The 17813-nt window shown below is 47.5% G+C and overlaps 2 protein-coding genes across 3 annotated transcripts in view; one reads left to right on the forward strand and one right to left on the reverse strand.

Annotated features, from left to right (window-relative positions):
• skic2 (SKI2 subunit of superkiller complex) overlaps positions 1 to 16328 on the forward strand; it is a 61227-nt gene extending 44899 nt beyond the window's left edge. For both annotated transcript variants that reach the window (XM_043678180.2, XM_087979319.1), the window contains 9 exons: positions 2281 to 2418; positions 2519 to 2623; positions 3997 to 4141; positions 5472 to 5598; positions 6216 to 6426; positions 10641 to 10751; positions 11385 to 11603; positions 12470 to 12610; positions 14428 to 16328. In XM_043678180.2, the coding sequence (XP_043534115.2) occupies positions 2281 to 2418; positions 2519 to 2623; positions 3997 to 4141; positions 5472 to 5598; positions 6216 to 6426; positions 10641 to 10751; positions 11385 to 11603; positions 12470 to 12610; positions 14428 to 14628 (1398 nt within the window). In that variant the 3' untranslated portion in view covers positions 14629 to 16328. The remainder of the gene's footprint in view (positions 1 to 2280; positions 2419 to 2518; positions 2624 to 3996; positions 4142 to 5471; positions 5599 to 6215; positions 6427 to 10640; positions 10752 to 11384; positions 11604 to 12469; positions 12611 to 14427) is intronic.
• LOC122541423 (complement factor B-like) overlaps positions 16316 to 17813 on the reverse strand; it is a 44917-nt gene continuing 43419 nt past the window's right edge. The window contains exon 18 of the mRNA XM_043678181.2: positions 16316 to 17164. Coding sequence (XP_043534116.2) covers positions 17018 to 17164 — 147 coding nt within the window. The 3' untranslated portion in view covers positions 16316 to 17017. The remainder of the gene's footprint in view (positions 17165 to 17813) is intronic.

Here is a 17813-nt window from a genome sequence, read left to right on the forward strand (position 1 = left end):
ATTCCTCAAACAAACTGCCACGTCATGCCACGGTCCCTGCCATCCCGGGACGGTTGGGACCTCCACAGTTTGTTCTTCTGGTTTCTTAGTCCTTTTCCCAAACATTGTTCTGTATCAAAATCTCTCCCCAATTGCGATTGATCCTGCCGACTACGCCAAAATGTTTTATAAATTCTCAAGGATCGGGTTCGCAGGAGAGTAGTCTGACACAGACCAGGAGAAAAGAACTGAGAGACGAGTTTGCTAGAATATAAGTATTTTATTCCCCGCAGTGTCGCCTCAACCAGGTCTCGTACTTACAACGGGTCTGGTTTATACTCACTCTACATGTTACCGGAACTGGGAGCCGTCAGTTCTCGTAGAGCGGTTGCCAACAACCCACGCTCGGCGGTTAAACGTAACCCGGAGCAGACTCTACAAAACTGGGGACTTTCCCAGCTTATATACTCTTTCGAGATCTAAACATTCATGCGAACAACAGGGCAAGACTCTTTACGAGTTTCAGCTGGAACCAATTAAGCTTGCAACATCCTGTTTGACAGTGTCTGTTCCTTATCAAGGCTGGTAGCATAAACACCATAAGCAACACATTCCATTCCGGCAACATATTCATGCGAACAACAGGGCAAGACTAAGCAACACATTCCATTCCGGTTACATACAGATAATAAGATTCACACATGTATTGGGACATAATTTTAACCCTTTCACCACAGTCAGGTGATGAGTTACTCTCTGCTGGATTCCTAGCCTTTGACCTGCTCTTGCAGCCACTATGTTTAAATCATGCATCTAGTGCAGTTTCTGGGTGATGGTGACCCCGGGATGTTTTTGTGGGATTCCGTGACGGTAGTTCCGTTGAATGTCAAGGCTAGGAGAGCAGCTGTTGTGGTATGACCTGCTTGTTTGTGTCGTGCCATTCTCTCACAATCCGTATAGATTAGATTACATTACAGTGTGGAAACAGGCCCTTCGGCCCAACAAGTCCACACCGACCCGCCGAAGCGAAACCCACCCATACCCCTACATTTACCCCTTACCTAACACTACGGGCAATTTAGTCTGGCCAATTCACCTGACCCTGCACATCTTTGGACTGTGGGAGGAAACCGGAGCACCCGGAGGAAACCCACGCAGACACGGGGAGAACGTGCAAACTCCACACAGTCAGTCGCCTGAGGCGGGAAGTGAACCCGGGTCTCTGGCGCTGTGAGGCAGCAGTGCTAACCACTGTGCCACCGTGCCGCCCACCGTCTGCAAGTGCTCTGTGATCGTCATCATTCTGCTCAGCCGAGGGAAAGGCCTCTTTCTCTGGAAAAGATTCCTGTAATTTTTCAGCTCTGACCAAATGTTTGAAATCCTGGAATTTTCTTCTCAGTGTGTCACTTCATGGAGTTATTTTTGCGGCTGCAATTTCAATCACCTCCTCTTTTCTGTTTGTACATAGATGCATCTTGGCACCCAAATTTCAGAGGCCCCTGTTTTCTACCATTCGTCTTTATTTATTGTCAAGTTTCTAAAGCATTCAGCGAAGTGGTTAGAATGTGTAATTTGAGCTTGAGTCTTCTCTTTTCTTGAGAGATGGCAACAAAGTGGGATTATAGCACAAGAACAGAAGAAATAGGAGTGTGAGTAGACCATTCGGCCCCTTGATCCTGCTCTACTTGTCAATAAGGTCATGGCTGATTCAATAGATTCCTGAAAGCCACTTTTTATTCTAACTGCACCCATGTCGTTTGACTCCCTAGTTTATCAGAAGTCAGTCTAAGCGTTGAGCATATTCAGTGACCCTGCCTCCAGTCCCCTTTTGAGGAAGGGAATTTCACAAATTGACAATTCTCTGGAAGAAAATCATTCCCATCAGCTCTGCCTAAAATGAGAAATTCCTGGTTTTTTTAATTGTAGCCCCCTGGATTCCAGACTTCTCAACAAGTTGAATCATCGTCCCAGGATTGACGCTGTCAGCTCTCCTCTGGATCTTATTTGTTTCAATAGGACCTCCTCTCAGTCTTCTAAACCCAGAATTTGGGCCTAACCTGCTCAGCTAAGCCTCCTTTTTAAAAATAAGACCCGAAATCTGGCGAGTCCATTTTCACCGAATCGCTCACGCATTCATTCGTTCTTGCGTGAGGCGATAGAAGCAGAACGCAGTGCTCCGGTGACTAAGCTGCAGTGATATCTCCCTGTGCAGCAGCCACCTCCTTCCCATGCAAGGGGTGGAGCATGTGCAAAGGCTGAATGGTGCCTTATACTTCCTGCTTCTCACATTGTGCTTTGCAGATATACGAGCAGCAGATTCAGGAGCTGGCAAAGAAGCTGTCAAACATGGATGAGGTGGAGTGTGTTGGTCAGCTGAGTGATTTGGAGCACTACTACAATACTGTGAGGGAGCTCCTGTACACGAGGGACACTCTGCAGGTAACGTGTGATGAGATGAAGCCTAGACTCTCAATTGATTTAAACAACGGTGAAACTTGCTGCTCTGCTGTTTTAACACCTGCTCTGTCTCGCGTTACAGAAAAGCATCATGGAATCCACAAGCGCTTTCAAGGCACTGTCTGTCGGGCGAGTCCTGGTGGTTAAAAACCAACATCACAAGAATGCCCTGGGAGTGATCCTGCAGGTAGAGCGGTGGGGGATGTTAACTGTGCTTTGAACTGTCTCTATTTGTTGCACTGAAGCCATCCACCTTAAATTATTATCTCCATTTTCCCTTCGCTTTGAAGGTGACAGAAGCTCAGCCTCCAAATAGTTCTGATATGCCATTTGTGATCAGAGATGAAAACTGGCTGTTCAGTTCATTTGAAAACTGATGGGAAGCAAGCTGAATTTCAGGGACTTCGATTTAGAGGTGCCAGTGTTGAACTGGGGTGGGCAAAGTCTAAAGTCACACATCACCAGGTTACAGTCCAACAGGTTTATTTGAAATCACAAGCTTTTGGAGCGCTGCTCCTTCATCATGTGAATTGGAAGGTAGTGCACAGGCACAGACTCTATAGGCGAAGAGATCATTGCAAGATAATTCCAGGTGATTAAGAATGTCAAAAAATAGTACAAATGATGTGAGTGGAGCATCGAGAGGCCGAACAACAAGTCATTGCAGGTTGTCAAAAGTGTCAGATGGTGTGAGTGAAGTGTCAAACGCTAAGTAGCAAGTGAAGGGATGACCTGTGATCCAGTTAATTCAGGCAGAAAGATAATTCCAAAAAAAAAAGATGGTGCTGGAGGCAAACCAAATGGCTGGAATAACATGATAGTTATAAGACGAGGGTCTAACCGAAGTAACAACAAGCAATCCAAAACTGGACAAACTAATGAAGGTCATCCCTTCACTTGCTATTCAGCTGTTGACACTTTACTCACCCTGACAGTTTTGATCACCTGCAAAGAGTTGTTATCCAGTCTGTTGACACTTCACTCGCACTATTTGTAGTTATCTTTTGACCCTCTGGATTACCTGGCATTATTTTGCAATGATCTCTCCGCTGATAAATTCTGTGCCTGTGCAATTCCCTCCACTTCACCTGACGAAGGAGCAGAGCTCTGAAAGTTTGTGATTTTGAGTAAACCTATTGGTCTGTCACCTGGTGTTGTGTGACTTCAATGACTTCACGAGACACTTCTTCACCATCTTCGTCATCGCGTTTATATTAGAAGATGATATTTCAACATGCATACAAATTCCTATAACCAAAAGTTAGAAGGTAGGAAAGTTTTTTTTAAATCAGTCTGCAATTTGGTGGGCTGAACGGTCTTTTGTATCATTAGATTCTTCCTTTGTTTCTGTATTTCGATACTAAGAATTTGGAAGAGCCAGTTTAAACACTAAAATTGATAGCTCCTTATTTAACAAAATAGTCTAAGGGAGGTAAATAGCATTATCATGCAGATCAGTTGCAGTGTGAGCGAATGACTGCAATGGCTTATGGGGATGACTGGCCTCCTCCTGTCTCTATCTGAAAGTGGTCTCACCAAGTGCTCTCTCATGAACTGCAGGTTTGCACAGATTCCAGCAACCGGTCGTTCACCACCCTGGTCCTCTCGGAGCCTAGGCAAGAGGACACGGGAAAAGATGTTGAGGAATTACCTGTGGCACCGACTCCTGACTACCTCCTTGCCAATAAACTCTTCCTTCCTGAAGGTGAGCTTGATGAGTAATCTCGCCTCATGCACCTCAGCACTCCGAGAATTCATTAATTCCCTGTTCCCACCAGCAACACGTACACCTAGTTTAAACTAATTCGATGGCACTTTTTGATGATGTAACCTTGAGGGTTGATGAGGGTACTGCCATTGGTGTGTTGAACATGAACTTTTGTTTGACAAAAGTGCTGCAAGTGAGATTTCTGGCAGGAAAGTAATGGCATGGATAACAGTGCGGATATGGTACTCTGACCCGAATCCTGCCTTGGCAGGTGGTGGAATTTGAATTTAACAAAAATCTAGAATGAAGTGTCTTAATGATGACCATGAATCCATTGTCAATTGTCAGCAAAAACTCATCTGGTTCACTAACATCATAGAACATCGAACATTACAGCGCGGTACAGGCCCTTCAGCTCTCTATGTCACGCCCACCTATGGAACCAATCTGAAGCTCATCTAACCTACACTATTCCATTCTCATCCATATGTTTATCCAATGAACATTTAAATGCCCTTAAAGTTGGCAAGTCTGCTACTGTTGCAGATAGGGCATTCCACACCGCTACCACTCTTTGAATAAAGAAACTACCTCTGACAGCTGTCCTATATCTTTCACCCCTCAATTTAAAGCTAAGTCCCCTCGTGCTAGCCATCGCCATCCAAGAGAAAAGGCTCTCACTGTCCAACCTATGTAACCCTCTGATTATCTTATATGTCTCAATCAAGTCACCCCTCAACCTTTTTCTCTCTATTGAAAACAGCCTCCAGTCCCTCAGCCTTTCCTCGTAAAACCTTCCCTCCATACCAGGCAACATCCTAGTAAATCTCCTCTGAACACTTTCCAAAGCTTCCACATCCTTCCTATAATGCGGTGACCAGAACTGTATACAATACTCCAAGCGCAGCCGCTCCAGAGTTTTGTACAGCTGCAACATGAGGGAAGAGAGCTGCTGATCTTACCCTTTTCTGGCCTATGTGTGACTTAGACCCACAGCAATGTGGTTAACGCTCAGCTGTCCTCTGGACAATAAATGCCGGTCTAACCAGCAACGCCCCCAACCAGTGAATGAATATTAAAAAACAACATAGTGAGCCGGGACAGAGTCACGTGGGCGTTTGCTTTACAGATCGAGGGAAAGGCTCTACTTCCATTCCCTTGGGGTCAGCTTTGGAAGGGACTGTGGGAAGGTGATGAGTCTGAAATGCTCCCTGTGGGAGATAATCCTGAGCCTGAACTCTGGGTGTGATATACACGATGTATAATGGGAGGGAGGGATCTGCAGGGGCTGGACTGACCTGTTGCTGACCTCTCCCCACCTGCCCAGGACCCTGTGGCCACGTGGTGGAGAAACTGATCGCCAAGGACATCGGCAGCATCACCGTTAAAACCCTGCGCATCAATGCCGACAAAATCATCGATGACTACAAGAAGAGGCAGATTCCCCGCTTCAGGTCAGTCACTTACCTCTGCCAACGGCACCGTGTGGGGAGCACATAGAGTAGGAGGGGTGAAGGGGGGGTCGGGGTGAAGTGGGGGGGAGCGGAATGTACCAAGGGAATAACAGACTGCTCAGGGGATTACTCTGAACCCAGCGCCACCAATTTTACCCCCTGTCCCTCAAGTAGCAACACCCCAACTGCCTGTGGGACAAAGGGATAGCAGAGTGAAGGGACTGCCTGACTGCAGATGTCTTGCAAAAGTCAGCCATGTATCCTTCCTTTCTTTTTCCACCGCTCCCCACCTCTACCCCCCATTATCATCATGACCCCTATACTGTCACCCCCTAAACCTGTCCCTATTCTGACAGCCCCCCCCCACTCATTTTCAGCATGATCCCTATACTATCACCCACTAACCCTATTCTGCTCCCCACCCCAACCCCAGTGTCTTCACATTGATTTCCTCCCCCCCCCACTTCCTCCAGAACCTCCAACACTGCCGGGTGAAGAGAGGGCAGTGCTGTGGGGTTGCTGTTGCCCACATCTGCCCTCTGCATGCCTGGGTACCTCTAATAGAGCGTCGATCTCTTTTGTTCCCACCCCCCCCCCCCCCCCCCCCCCACCCTCAGGCATGACCCACCCGGTCCGTCGGTCACCACTGCCACTCAGGAGCTCCTGCGGCTGGTTGAGGCCCACCCTGATGGCCTTGCTGGCCTGGACCCCATCGGCGACCTGCAGCTGAAGGACTTGGACCTGGTCGACAGCTACACCAGGGCAAGGAGACTCGAGGACTCTCTCAGCACGTTTACCTGCTTCCACAGCCCCAGGTTCTCCACCGAGGTACAGCCTGTATAGTCCCTTTGCCTCTCTGTGAGTCGTGTTGCTGTCTGAGTAACACCCCGCCCCTGTACGTTAACCCGGGTGCTGTTCACGTGCAAACCGTGACGGTAAATGTCAGCCGGCTGCGTAGAGCAGCGTGTGGCTGAGTCTGTTCCGAAACTCTGACCCGTTGTGAATCCATGAGCCACTGTGGCACTGCCACTTCACCTCTTGCTTTTCCTTACCCCTTGAGCCATTGTGGCATTGTCTCTGGTCTGCCTGCCCTTGCTGTGGGCTCGGGGCACAGAGTCACGTGGGCGTTTGCTTTACAGATCAGTGTGGTCTTGATGGGCCAAATGGCGTGCTTTCGGGTGCCTCCTGTTATCCCTTGAAGTGGAAGGGCCAACCTGCCAGCTGAAGACGGGCAGGTATGCTCAGTAGGTGGGAGGGACGTCATTTCTGAGTACAGAGCCATGTCAACGTATGAGCATACCTGCTAGCCTGCTCCACTGGTTTTCACATCCTCAACTCCACATTCTCTCCTGCACCAGATAACACTCTCACCTTGCCTAACAAGAATAATCCACCTCTGCCTGGAGTAATAGTCAAAGATTCTGCTTCTATCACCTTTTCGGGAACAAGGTTCCAAAGGCTTTCCTCCCCCAGGAGAAAATGTTTGTTTCCCTTTTAAATAGCTGACCCTTTGTTTTTGAACTGTAACCCCTTTTTCGAGATTTTCCAATAAGTGGAAACAGCCTGTCCGTGTCTCCAACAGTTAAGACCATTCAAGATCTTGAATGGTTCAATTAAGTCACCTGTTATTCTTTTGAAGCTACAGCAAGTACAGAAGCTGAGCCCAACTAGGATGGGTCTGGGTGGGATGCTCTTTGGAGGGTCAGTGTGGTCTTGATGGGCCAAATGGCGTGCTTTCACACTGCAGGGACTCTACGATTATTCCAGTAAATCTTTGAACTTCCTCCAACTCACTCACATCATTCCTTCAGTGAGGTGCTGAATACTCGACACAGTAATCCAGATGTAGTCTCACCAGTGGCCTGTATGTTTGTATTTATTTCCCCTCCGGATAACTGATAAGATTCCATTTGGACACTCTGTTTCAGCTGCATCTCCTGGTAATAGAGTCCTAGAGATGTACAGCACCGAAACAGACCCTTTGTCCAACCCGTCCATGCCAGCCAGATATCCCAACCCAGTCTCGTCCCATCTGCAAGCACCCAGCCCATATCCTTCCAAACCCTTTCTATTCATATACACATCCAAATGCCTCTTAAATTTAGCAGTCTCCACCACTTACTCTGGCAGCTCATTCCATACACATACCACCCTCTTCGTGGAAAAAGTTGCCCCTCAGGTCTCTTTTATATCTTTGTCCTCTCACCCTAAAACTATGCCCTCTAGTTCTGGACTCCCTGACCCCAGGGAAAAGACTTTGTCTATTTACCCTATCCATGCCCCTCATAACTTTGTAAACCTCTGTAAGGTCACTCCCGCCCCACTCTCCCCCCCCCCCCCCCCCCCCCCCCACACTCCGATGCTCCAGGGAAAACAGCCCCAGCCTGTTCAGCCTCTCGCTATAACTCAAAACCTCCAACCCTGGCAACATCTTTGTAAATCTTTTCTGAACCCTTTCAAGTTTCACAACATCTTTCCGATAGGAGGGAAACCAGAATTGCTTGCAATATTCCAACAGTGGCCTAACCAATGTCCTGTACAGCTGCAACATGACCTCCCAACTCCTGTACTCAATACTCTGACCAATAAAGGAAAGCATACCAAACGCCTTCTTCACTACCTGCAACTCCACTTTCACGGAGCTATGAAACTTGGACTCCAAGGTCTCTTTGTTCAGCAATATTCCCTAGGACCTTGCCATTAAGTGTATAATTCCTGCTAAGATTTGCTTTCCCGAAATGCAGCATCTCGCATTTATCTGAATTAAACTACAGCTGCCACTTCTCAGCCCATTGGCCCATCTGATCAAGATCCTGTTGTAATCTGAGGTAATCTTCGCTGTCCACTACACCTCCAATTTTGGTGTCATCTGCAAACTTACTAACTATACATCTTATGCTTACATCCAAATAATTTATATAAATGACAAAAAGTAGAGGACCCAGCACCAATCCTGGCACTCCACTGGCCACAGGTCTCCAGTCTGAAAAGCAACCCTCCACCACCACCTTTGAGCCAGTCCTGTATCCAAATGGCTAGTTCTCCCTGTATTCAGTGAGATCTAACCTTGCTCACCATTTTCCCATGGGGAACCTTGTCAAACGCCTTACTGAAGTCCATATAGATTACAGCTACCGCTCTGCCCTCATCAATCCTCTTAGATACTTCTTCAAAAAACTCAATCAAGTTTGTGAGACATGATTTCCCATGCACAAAGCCATGTTGACTATCTCTATCTCTAATCAGTCCTTGCCTACCCAAATACATGTACATCCTGTCCCTCAGGATTCCATCCAACAACTTGCCCACCACCAAGGTCAGGTTCACTGGTCTATAGTTCCCTGGCTTGTCCTTACCGCCCTTCTTAAACAGTGGCACCACGTTTGCCAACCTCCAGTCTTCCGGCACCTCACCTGTGACTATCTATGATACAAATATCTCAGCAAAAGGCCCAGCAATCACTTCTCTAGCTTCCCACAGAGTTCCAGGATATACCTGATCAGGTGCTGGGGATTTCAAGACACCCAGCACTTCCTCCTCTATAATATGGATATTTTTCAAGATGTCACCATCTATTTCCCTACTTTCTATATCTTCCATGTTCTTTTCCACAGTAAATACTGATGCAAAATACTCGTTTAGTATCTCCCCCACTTTCTGCGGCTCCACACAAAGGCCGCCTTGCTGATCTTTGAGGGGCCCAATTCTCTCCCTAGTTACCCTTTTGTTCTTAATATATTTGTAAAAACCCTTTGGATTCTCCTTAATTCTATTTGCCAAAGCTATCTCATGTCCTCTTTTTGCCCTCCTGATTTCCCTCTTAAGTATACTACTGTCTTTATAGGATTCACTCAATCTATCCTGTCTATACCTGACATATGCTTCCTTCCTTTTCTTAACCAAAGCCTCAATTTCTTTAGTCATCCAGCATTCCCTGTACCTACCAGCCTTTCCTTTCACTCTCACTGGAATATAGTGTCTCTGGATTCTCATTTCTGGAGGCTTCCCATTTTCCAGCCGTCCCTTTACCTGTGAACATCTGCCCCCAATCAGCTTTTGAAAGTTCTTGCCTAATACCGTCAAAATTGGCCTTCCTCCAATTTAGAAATTAAACTTTTTAGATCTGGTCTATCCTTTTTCCATCACTATTTTAAGTCTAATAGAATTATGGTCGCTGGCCCCAAAGTGCTCCTCCACTGACACCTCAGTCATCTGTTCTCTAGTCACTTGCCATTTGTATAACTTACTTTATTACTCTTGCTGCCAAAATAAACAATTCACATTTTCCCACATTATACTCCATTTACCAGATCTTTGACCACTTATCGACATCTTTTTAAAGCCTTCTTTACAAATGTTCCCTGCACAACTTGGGGAGCAAACTATGTCATCGGCAAATTTGGCAAACCTATCTTGAGTTGCTTTATCCAAGTCATTTGTATAAATTGTAAACAGTTAAAACCCGAGCACACCACTTGCTACATATTGCCAACTTGATAAAGGCCTATTTTATTCCCTACTTTCTGCTTCCTTTTACCCAACCCAATTTTCGAACCGTCCTATACGCTAGCTCCCTACGGCACGAGGTTTTATTTTTGCACAATAACCATGAATTGGCACTTCTTCAAACGCTTTCTGGAAGTCTCAGTATGGTACATTCACAACCCTTTTATGCACTGATCTGTTGACTCTGTCTGGTTACCTTGAACTTATTAACAAAGTTAAAACAGGACACTTAGATAAGAGCTTCCAATGTTTTTCCCAACAACAAATATTAAGCTAATTGACTTACACTTCTAAACCCAAGAGTTTCCAATACAACCAGTGAGTTCCCATATAAATCTCACTGCACACATAGGTGATACCAGAGTAACTCCATGCATAATCGTCCATCTCCCTGGGACAAGTGCTGTTGATTTCTCTTGTTCCTGTCAGCCGGTGTGTTCGGGAGCTCAGTTTGGGTGTGACATGGAGATGGGATGGGTGTCTGTGAGAAACTGACACAAGTGAACCACTGCTGATTTGGTTAATATCTCCTGCAGTACACACGGATGCATGAGCGGATGATGATCAAAGATGAGCTGGAACGACTCCGTTTCCTGGTGTCGGACCGGAGCCTGATGCTGCTCCCAGAGTATGAGCAGAGAGTTAATGTACGTCAATATGGGACTTGGTGAGATGCAGCCGAGGGACAGGGTCGGAGGGACAGGTCAGCGAGAGAGACCTGGGTGGGTACGAGGGTCAGCAAGAGAGGAGGGGGGAGCGGGAGTGAGGTCAGTGAGTGCCACAGGATGGGGCAGAGCCTGTGACGGGGCGGGAGAGAGAGCGTGCATGGGGAGAAGGATGAATGCCAAGATCAGAGGGAGAGAGTCATGGGAGGTAACAGAGAAATAGAGTGGATGTCAGTGAGGGAGAGCTGCGGGAGGGGTTGGGGGGTGGGGGGGGGGGGGGGGGGGGGTGGCGGCGGTGGTGTTGTCAGTGAGAGAGCAACGGGTTTGGGGAGTAGGGTCAGGGTCCGTGAGAGAGAGCCGGAGATGGGAGTGGTGAGGAGGGTTAGTGGGAGAGCCAGGGTCGAGAGTGATGGGAGTGGGGTGGGCGGTGATGTGAGAGAGAGAGAGAGACAGGGGATGGGACCAGACCAGCGTTTGGGTCTGGAGAGTGTGCAGTGGCGCCGTAGGAGGCGGTGGGAGGTAAGGGAGCAACCAGTTGGGCTGTCTGGAATTGTCCCAGGTCTGAAGCTGACCTTGTTCTGTTTCCCACCTTTGCCCCACCCCCCCACCCAACAGGTGCTGAAGGCCCTCAAGTACATCGACGAGAGTTGTGCTGTGCAATTGAAGGGCCGGGTGGCCTGTGAGATCAGTAACCATGAGCTAATTGTGACGGAAATGGTCTTTGAGAACGTGCTGACAGACTTGCGGCCGGAGGAGATTGTCGCTCTTCTGTCCTGCCTGGTCTTCCAGCAGAAAACGCAGGTGGAGCCTGAACTCAATGAGGTTCTACGCAAGGTGAGGGCAGGACAGGGTCTCGGGCAGCATGGGAATTCAGGGATAGAGCCCTGGTGTGTGGGTGAATGGGTACTGACTACGGATGCTGTGGGCTGGACGTGCTCTTGTATCGATCCTGGGGCTATTCTCCGTACTGCTGTGTCAGAGGATCGTACAGGCCAGTAGCTCAGTAGCTATCGTCCATCTGAGCTACAAATCTTCTCAAAAACCGCTAACCGGCAGAACCCGTTCAGCCCACTGAGTCTGTGCTGGCTCTCTGCACAGCACATCAAATCGGCCAATCCCATTCCCCCCTCTCACTACAAATTTATTTCCTTCCAATGCTCATCCAGTTTCCTTTCAAAATCATTCATTGTCTGCATGCTCCAGCTCATTACCCTAGAATCCCTGCAGTGTGGGAGCAAGCTGTTGGGCCCACAAGTCCACACTGATCCGCCAAACAGCTTCCTACCCAGACCCACTCCCCTATCCTAACTCTGTAACCCTGCATTTCCCACGGCCAGTCCATCTAACCTGCATATCTTTGTACTGCACCCGAGGGTGGAATCGAACATGGGTCCCTGGCGCCGTGAGGCAGCAGTGTTGACCACTCGGTGACATGCCCTCCCCTCTAACTATTCCCCAAAACCTTAAATCTTTTTCTCCTGGACCTTATACTATTTGGTAATGGGAACAACTTCTCTTCATTATTGTATGCAAACTGTATCTTGTGCACCTCCGTCCATCGGAACTAGGCACAGGGCTCTGTCCGAAGAACAGCATTGTGAATTGGAGGCTTGCGTCACTGCACAAGGCACTGTCCAACCTCTCTCGTTCAGTCCTTTTAACGTGTTCCCGTTGTTCAAGTGTCCATTTCTCCTCCGCAGGGGATCGAGCGGATCCGTGGTGTTGCCGAGAGGATAGCCACCCTGCAGCGGGAGTGCAGCCTGCGTGAGTCGGTTGAGGATTACGTGGAGCAGTTTAAGTTTGGTTTGGTGGAAGTGGTGTACGAGTGGGCCCGGGGTCTGGTGAGTATCCACAAGCTGCAGTGGCCTGCTATCAAGGCCACTTGCTATTTTACCTCTGCTCCTGTCTCGCACAACTGTCAGCCGCAGGGGTTGGTGGTGGGGGCGCGGGGGGAACCAATGAGCTACTAGGACATTTTTCCACCTCCCCCACCCCAAAACACTTAATCTTTAGTGCATTTTTTCTTTAGTTCCTGACTACCTCTGGCAAAGGTTAAAAGAGGTCTGGGGGCTCCATGTTCCCCTCCATGTGATGCATGGATAGGCAGAGGGGCAGATGCAGGCACTGACAGACAGGCAGGCCACGCTAACGGGCTGATACAGAAATACACACTGGGACATGTGCCTCTGCACTCTGGTGAGTTAGCTTGGGCACAGCCTCCAAGTGAAAGGGTGACCCTTTAGAACAGAGATGAGGAGGAATGTCTTCAGCCAGAAGGTGGTGAATCTGTAGAAGGCCATGGAAGGCGAGTCATTTTGAGTGTGTTGAAGACAGAGATAGATAAGATTTTTAATTGGTAAGGGGATCAAAGGTTACAGGGAGAAGGCAGCAGAATGGGGTTGAGAAACTTAATAGCCATGATCGAATGGCAGAGCAACTCAATAGGCCGTGTAGCTGAATTCTGCTCCTTATCTTATGGTCTTTTTGGGTAGAACTTGAGGAAGAATATTGAAGCTTGGGGATGGTACAGAGGAGGGACCTCCATAATGTGTGGAATCTGGAGAAGCTAGTAATGTCCTCCACAGAGCCAAGAAGGTAAAGGGGAGATTGAAGCTGCAAAACCAAAATTGTTGATGGTGGTTGTGGATTGACCATCATTTACAGAGAGAGAGATCTAGAGGGGAAGTGAGAAGTTCACACCATGGGGGAGGTGTTAAAATCTGGATAGTGCCACCTGAAAGGGGAATTGGAATCTGATTCCATAGGAGTTTGCGGAAGGTAATTGGACAGCACTTGTTCATTTTCAGGGTTCTGAAGAGAAAGCTGTGACATGACACGATTGAACTTTTTTTTTCCCCTGAACATTGAGTCAAAGTCATTAGAAAGAGATTTCTTTGGAAAAGAGACAGGTTTCCAGACCATTTTATTTTTACACCAGTCGCTTTCCTGCAGCAAAACATCGAGAAAACTCAAGACTTGACTTCAGTTCTCAGCACTAATTCCACTCCCTAGTCACCAACTCTACCCCTCTCCCCACCATCTGTTTGAGACAACGCCAGTCTTTTCACAACCTCCGTGATGTTTTTGACCCCAGGATGAGCTGCGGGCCACATATCTGGACCATCCAACAAAGTCGCTGATTTCCTTCTCCCTAGTTTTGTGTGAGATTGCCCCGTCTCAGCTCCTCATTGCTGCTGAAATCCTCATCCATGCTTTAGTCACTTTCCACTTCTGATGTGTCAAGCCGTTTGTGTCTGATCTCCCACAACGCAGCATTGAATTTTCAGCTCATCCGAAACTCTGCTACCCATATTACTCCCGCTGTGCTTGCTGATTGACACTGTCCCACAGTCTGGCAACATTTCCAGTCTTGTGTTGAATTGCCCACCTTCTCCCGCTGTAATACGCCAGCTCCCAGAATTTAATCATTCTACTGCAGACCCTAAGCGCTGGAATTCCCTTATGTACAGCTCTCCTCCTCTGTACCTCACTTTCCCCTTTTTTTTTTTGTTTTGTTTTGCATGCCCCTGAAAAGCTGCAGGTTTGGTTGAGTTTTCACTCACCACCTCCCTCTGAGGCATGTTTGGGTTTTTGGTGAAGCTGTTGACGGTGTTTCCCGCTTCTGGTGAACTCGCTGTCTTTCCCGTTTTGTGCTCAGCCCTTTGCTGAGATCACCAGGCTTACGGACGTCCAGGAGGGCATCATCGTGCGGTGCATACAGCGGCTGAACGAGACCTGTCGCGACGTGCGCAACGCAGCCCGCATCATCGGGGACCCCACCCTCAATGCCAAGATGGAGCAGGCCTCGAACCTCATCAAGAGGGACATTGTGTTCGCTGCCAGCCTGTACACCCAGTGAGAGCCGGCTGGCCAGCCATCTCGCACTGGGACCCCGAGCTTCTGCCCCCACTGCCACCTCCTCCTGCCGTATCGATTAAACAACAGCCAAGCAAGAGCCTATGCCTCTTCGATCCAGCCACCTCCTACATTGGTGACGCCGTCGGGTCAGCATCGCCATTGTCGTGGGTCCAAGGGGCTAGATGTTTTCAGCCCCGCAGCCCTGAACCAGCATAGCCCCAGCAGCCTTGTACCAACCATGCCAGCTGGCAGCCACAGCCGGACTGGGTATTGCGAAGCTTCCAACCTGTTGAGAGGACACGGTGACAGGGCAAGTTCCCACAGACCCATTACTAGAAATTCTCCATGTCGGGCAGTGGGCGTGTGTATGTGTGAGACCTCGTGTTCCAGACCACAAAATGAGCATTTCATCCGTTTTGATCTGTGCTACTCTCAGACGCTGCTTTCAGCCAGACTCTGAAAGGTGTGATTATAAACACGAGACTGTTTTTTTGACTTTCAGCACGATGTGAACTTAACAACATAGGACTTCAATGTAGTTGCTAATGAAGGCACTGCCATGGCGCCTGGAGGAGGAGGAGCCCATTCTGTGTGTTATGCCTCTGCCAGCTCTTCGATCGAGCCACCCACTCAGTCCCATTTACTCCATGTCCCTGAGGGTGTCTCCCTTTCAAATATTTACCTAATTCTGTTTTGAAATTTGAAACAGTGATGCACACAGTTCCACTGCCTGTTTCTGCGGCGGTGAGTGATCACACACATGCATAAGTGTACAGGTGATGTGTTTTACTTGGTTTCTCACAGGCAAAAGTACAAGATGAGGTTGTGACAATTCGAAAATTATAAAGCTCAGAATGCAACCTCACCAGTTGCAATCTTCCACTGCCTCTCACCCCATTTTCCCCCAACTTCCCTTCCATTCCCTGCCTTCCTAAACCAATCCGTAAAACTGTTGAGCAAGATTCCCTAATCCCAAAGTGAAATCCCGCCCTCGTTGCTCAGGCCATCTCATTACATTCTTCTCTTTTATTCTTTCGTCGTTGTTCCTGGCTGGCCACAACCCAGCGCCTTTTTAGGATAATGAAAATCACAGTCCGTAATGAGATTCTTCTGCCCCCACTGCACACCACCACAAAACTGCTATTTTCGACACATGGTTACAACAGAACATGGTTACAATTGCACCCCCTCTTTCTTCAACGCCTCCAAACCCCCCCAACTTCCAATCTCTCCGAATCCTTCACCTACTCCTGACTTAGCCAGCCAGAATTGGGAACCTTGTCTATCCAAATCGTTCTCCCACTGAGATTTCCACCTGGAATTTTCTCTTGGCCCTGTCCAGCATATTTACTGTAATGCCTGTTGTCAAGCAGCAAGGTGACAGGAACTGTGGTATAATGCTGCATTTAGCCTACACAGAGGCTGCCAGCTGTTGTTTGGAGTTTGGTACTTACTCAGCGCAATCAGCGTTCGTTCTACTGCAGCAAGTAACAAGAGAAAATAAAAACTGAATTTGCCAGAACGCATTCATTCCCGTTGCCGATCTCGATGCAAATGTTGCTTCTTTTGACCCAGTAAGTTAAATTTCTCTGCAGGGAGTTCCGAGGGTGTTAAATCTCTGTAAGATAGCTTTATGAGTTGTTTATGGCACTCTTAAACCCAGGATGAATAACAACAATTAATAAAAGTCATTTGAATGAAGTATTTATTGATCTTTTATAAAACCAAATGCTCATCAACTGAATATGTTAATCAATGTGCCACATTGGAAGTTGAGAATTTTTTTTATTAAAATATCCTGATTTGCTTTATCTTTAACTGAAACATTGGAAACATACTTGGCAGAGGAAATAGTCAATAAATCACTGGCAGAGTAGAGACAAGAACTTGCAATTTGCAATGGACTGCACAGCTGTAAGAATGGGTGATTTGAACTCCAGTGCTGGTCCGCATCAAGGCAACTTGCTTGTTTTAGTGCTGCTAGCTGACACTCAAGCTACAACTGAGTGCATGGAGTACGTATAAATACTGCTGAGATTTTAGGATAATTCTAGCCTGAGCTGAAAGTTCGGATTATAAAGAGTTGGGAGACCCCAGGTGTGACTCGAAAGTCACACAGTGGTCATTCTTCAGGGATTTGCAGAAATGAGAGATTCCTGGGCCATAATGGGATTCCAGCCAGCACGGGAAAATCCTCCGGCTGGGAATTGCTCCCATGATGCAGGTATTTTGTGTGTGTGTATATAATGCATGTGTCTATTGATTTGGGCCCAACAACAGCTCAGAGAAAATCACAGTGCCACATGGTAAGTGAGATGTATCTAAAAACGCAGCAGTGTTTTCAGTGAGCAATGGATTCCCTTCAGCTACCTGGAAGGGAAGCGTGTCTCCTACTGGTCCAGAAATCTGGTGCTGTTGCCCAGGTGCTGCTTCAACCAGTCCATCACTTTGAACAAATTGATGTGAAAATCTCTGGCGTGGTCTGGTAGATAGGATTGTTCACACAGGTTCATGACTCCCCAGCTTACGATTCCCACCTGGGATGGCAGAAATACTATATTTAGAAAGCACCTTTCATAAGAGAATAGCAACAGCTCTAAGGGTGGGTGGGTAGGTGGGGTCACATGGAGCATGCAGACTGCGGTGGGGGAAATGTTTAATAGCACCAATTATTGAAAGTGCGGAATGAGGTGAGAATGCAGTTGATAAAGGTAGTTAAAATCCAGGTCTTTATAAATAGAGTTGTACAATGCAACAGTAAGGTAGTTGTAGTACATTGAGAAGACGGCGATGTTGTGGCAGTATCGCTAGACTTGTAAGCCAGAAGCTAAAAGTATGGGGACAGGAGTCCAAATCCTACTTGATCAGCCAATGTAATTTAAATTGAATTAATAAAATTTGGACTTAAAAGCTAGTTGCAGTATCAGTGAAAATGAAGCTCCTGTCAGTTGTAAAACCCATCTGGTTCATCAACTTTCTTTGGGGAACACAATCTACTGTCCTGACGTGTATATGACTCCAGATCCACAGCAATGTGGCTGAATTGGGCCTAGCATGTCACTCAGTTCAAGGGGCAGTTAGGGATGAGAAATAAAAACTGGCCTTGTAAGTGATGCCCACATCTCATGAAAAACTAAGGGGATTGCGACTTTTTAAAAATAAAATAGTAGATGGGACTAGTTCAGT

Source organism: Chiloscyllium plagiosum, unplaced genomic scaffold, assembly GCF_037043375.1.
Source record: "Chiloscyllium plagiosum isolate Xiang-an unplaced genomic scaffold, Cpla_swu_hap1 HiC_scaffold_35, whole genome shotgun sequence".
In the NCBI taxonomy this organism is placed as follows: Eukaryota; Metazoa; Chordata; class Chondrichthyes; order Orectolobiformes; family Hemiscylliidae; genus Chiloscyllium; species Chiloscyllium plagiosum.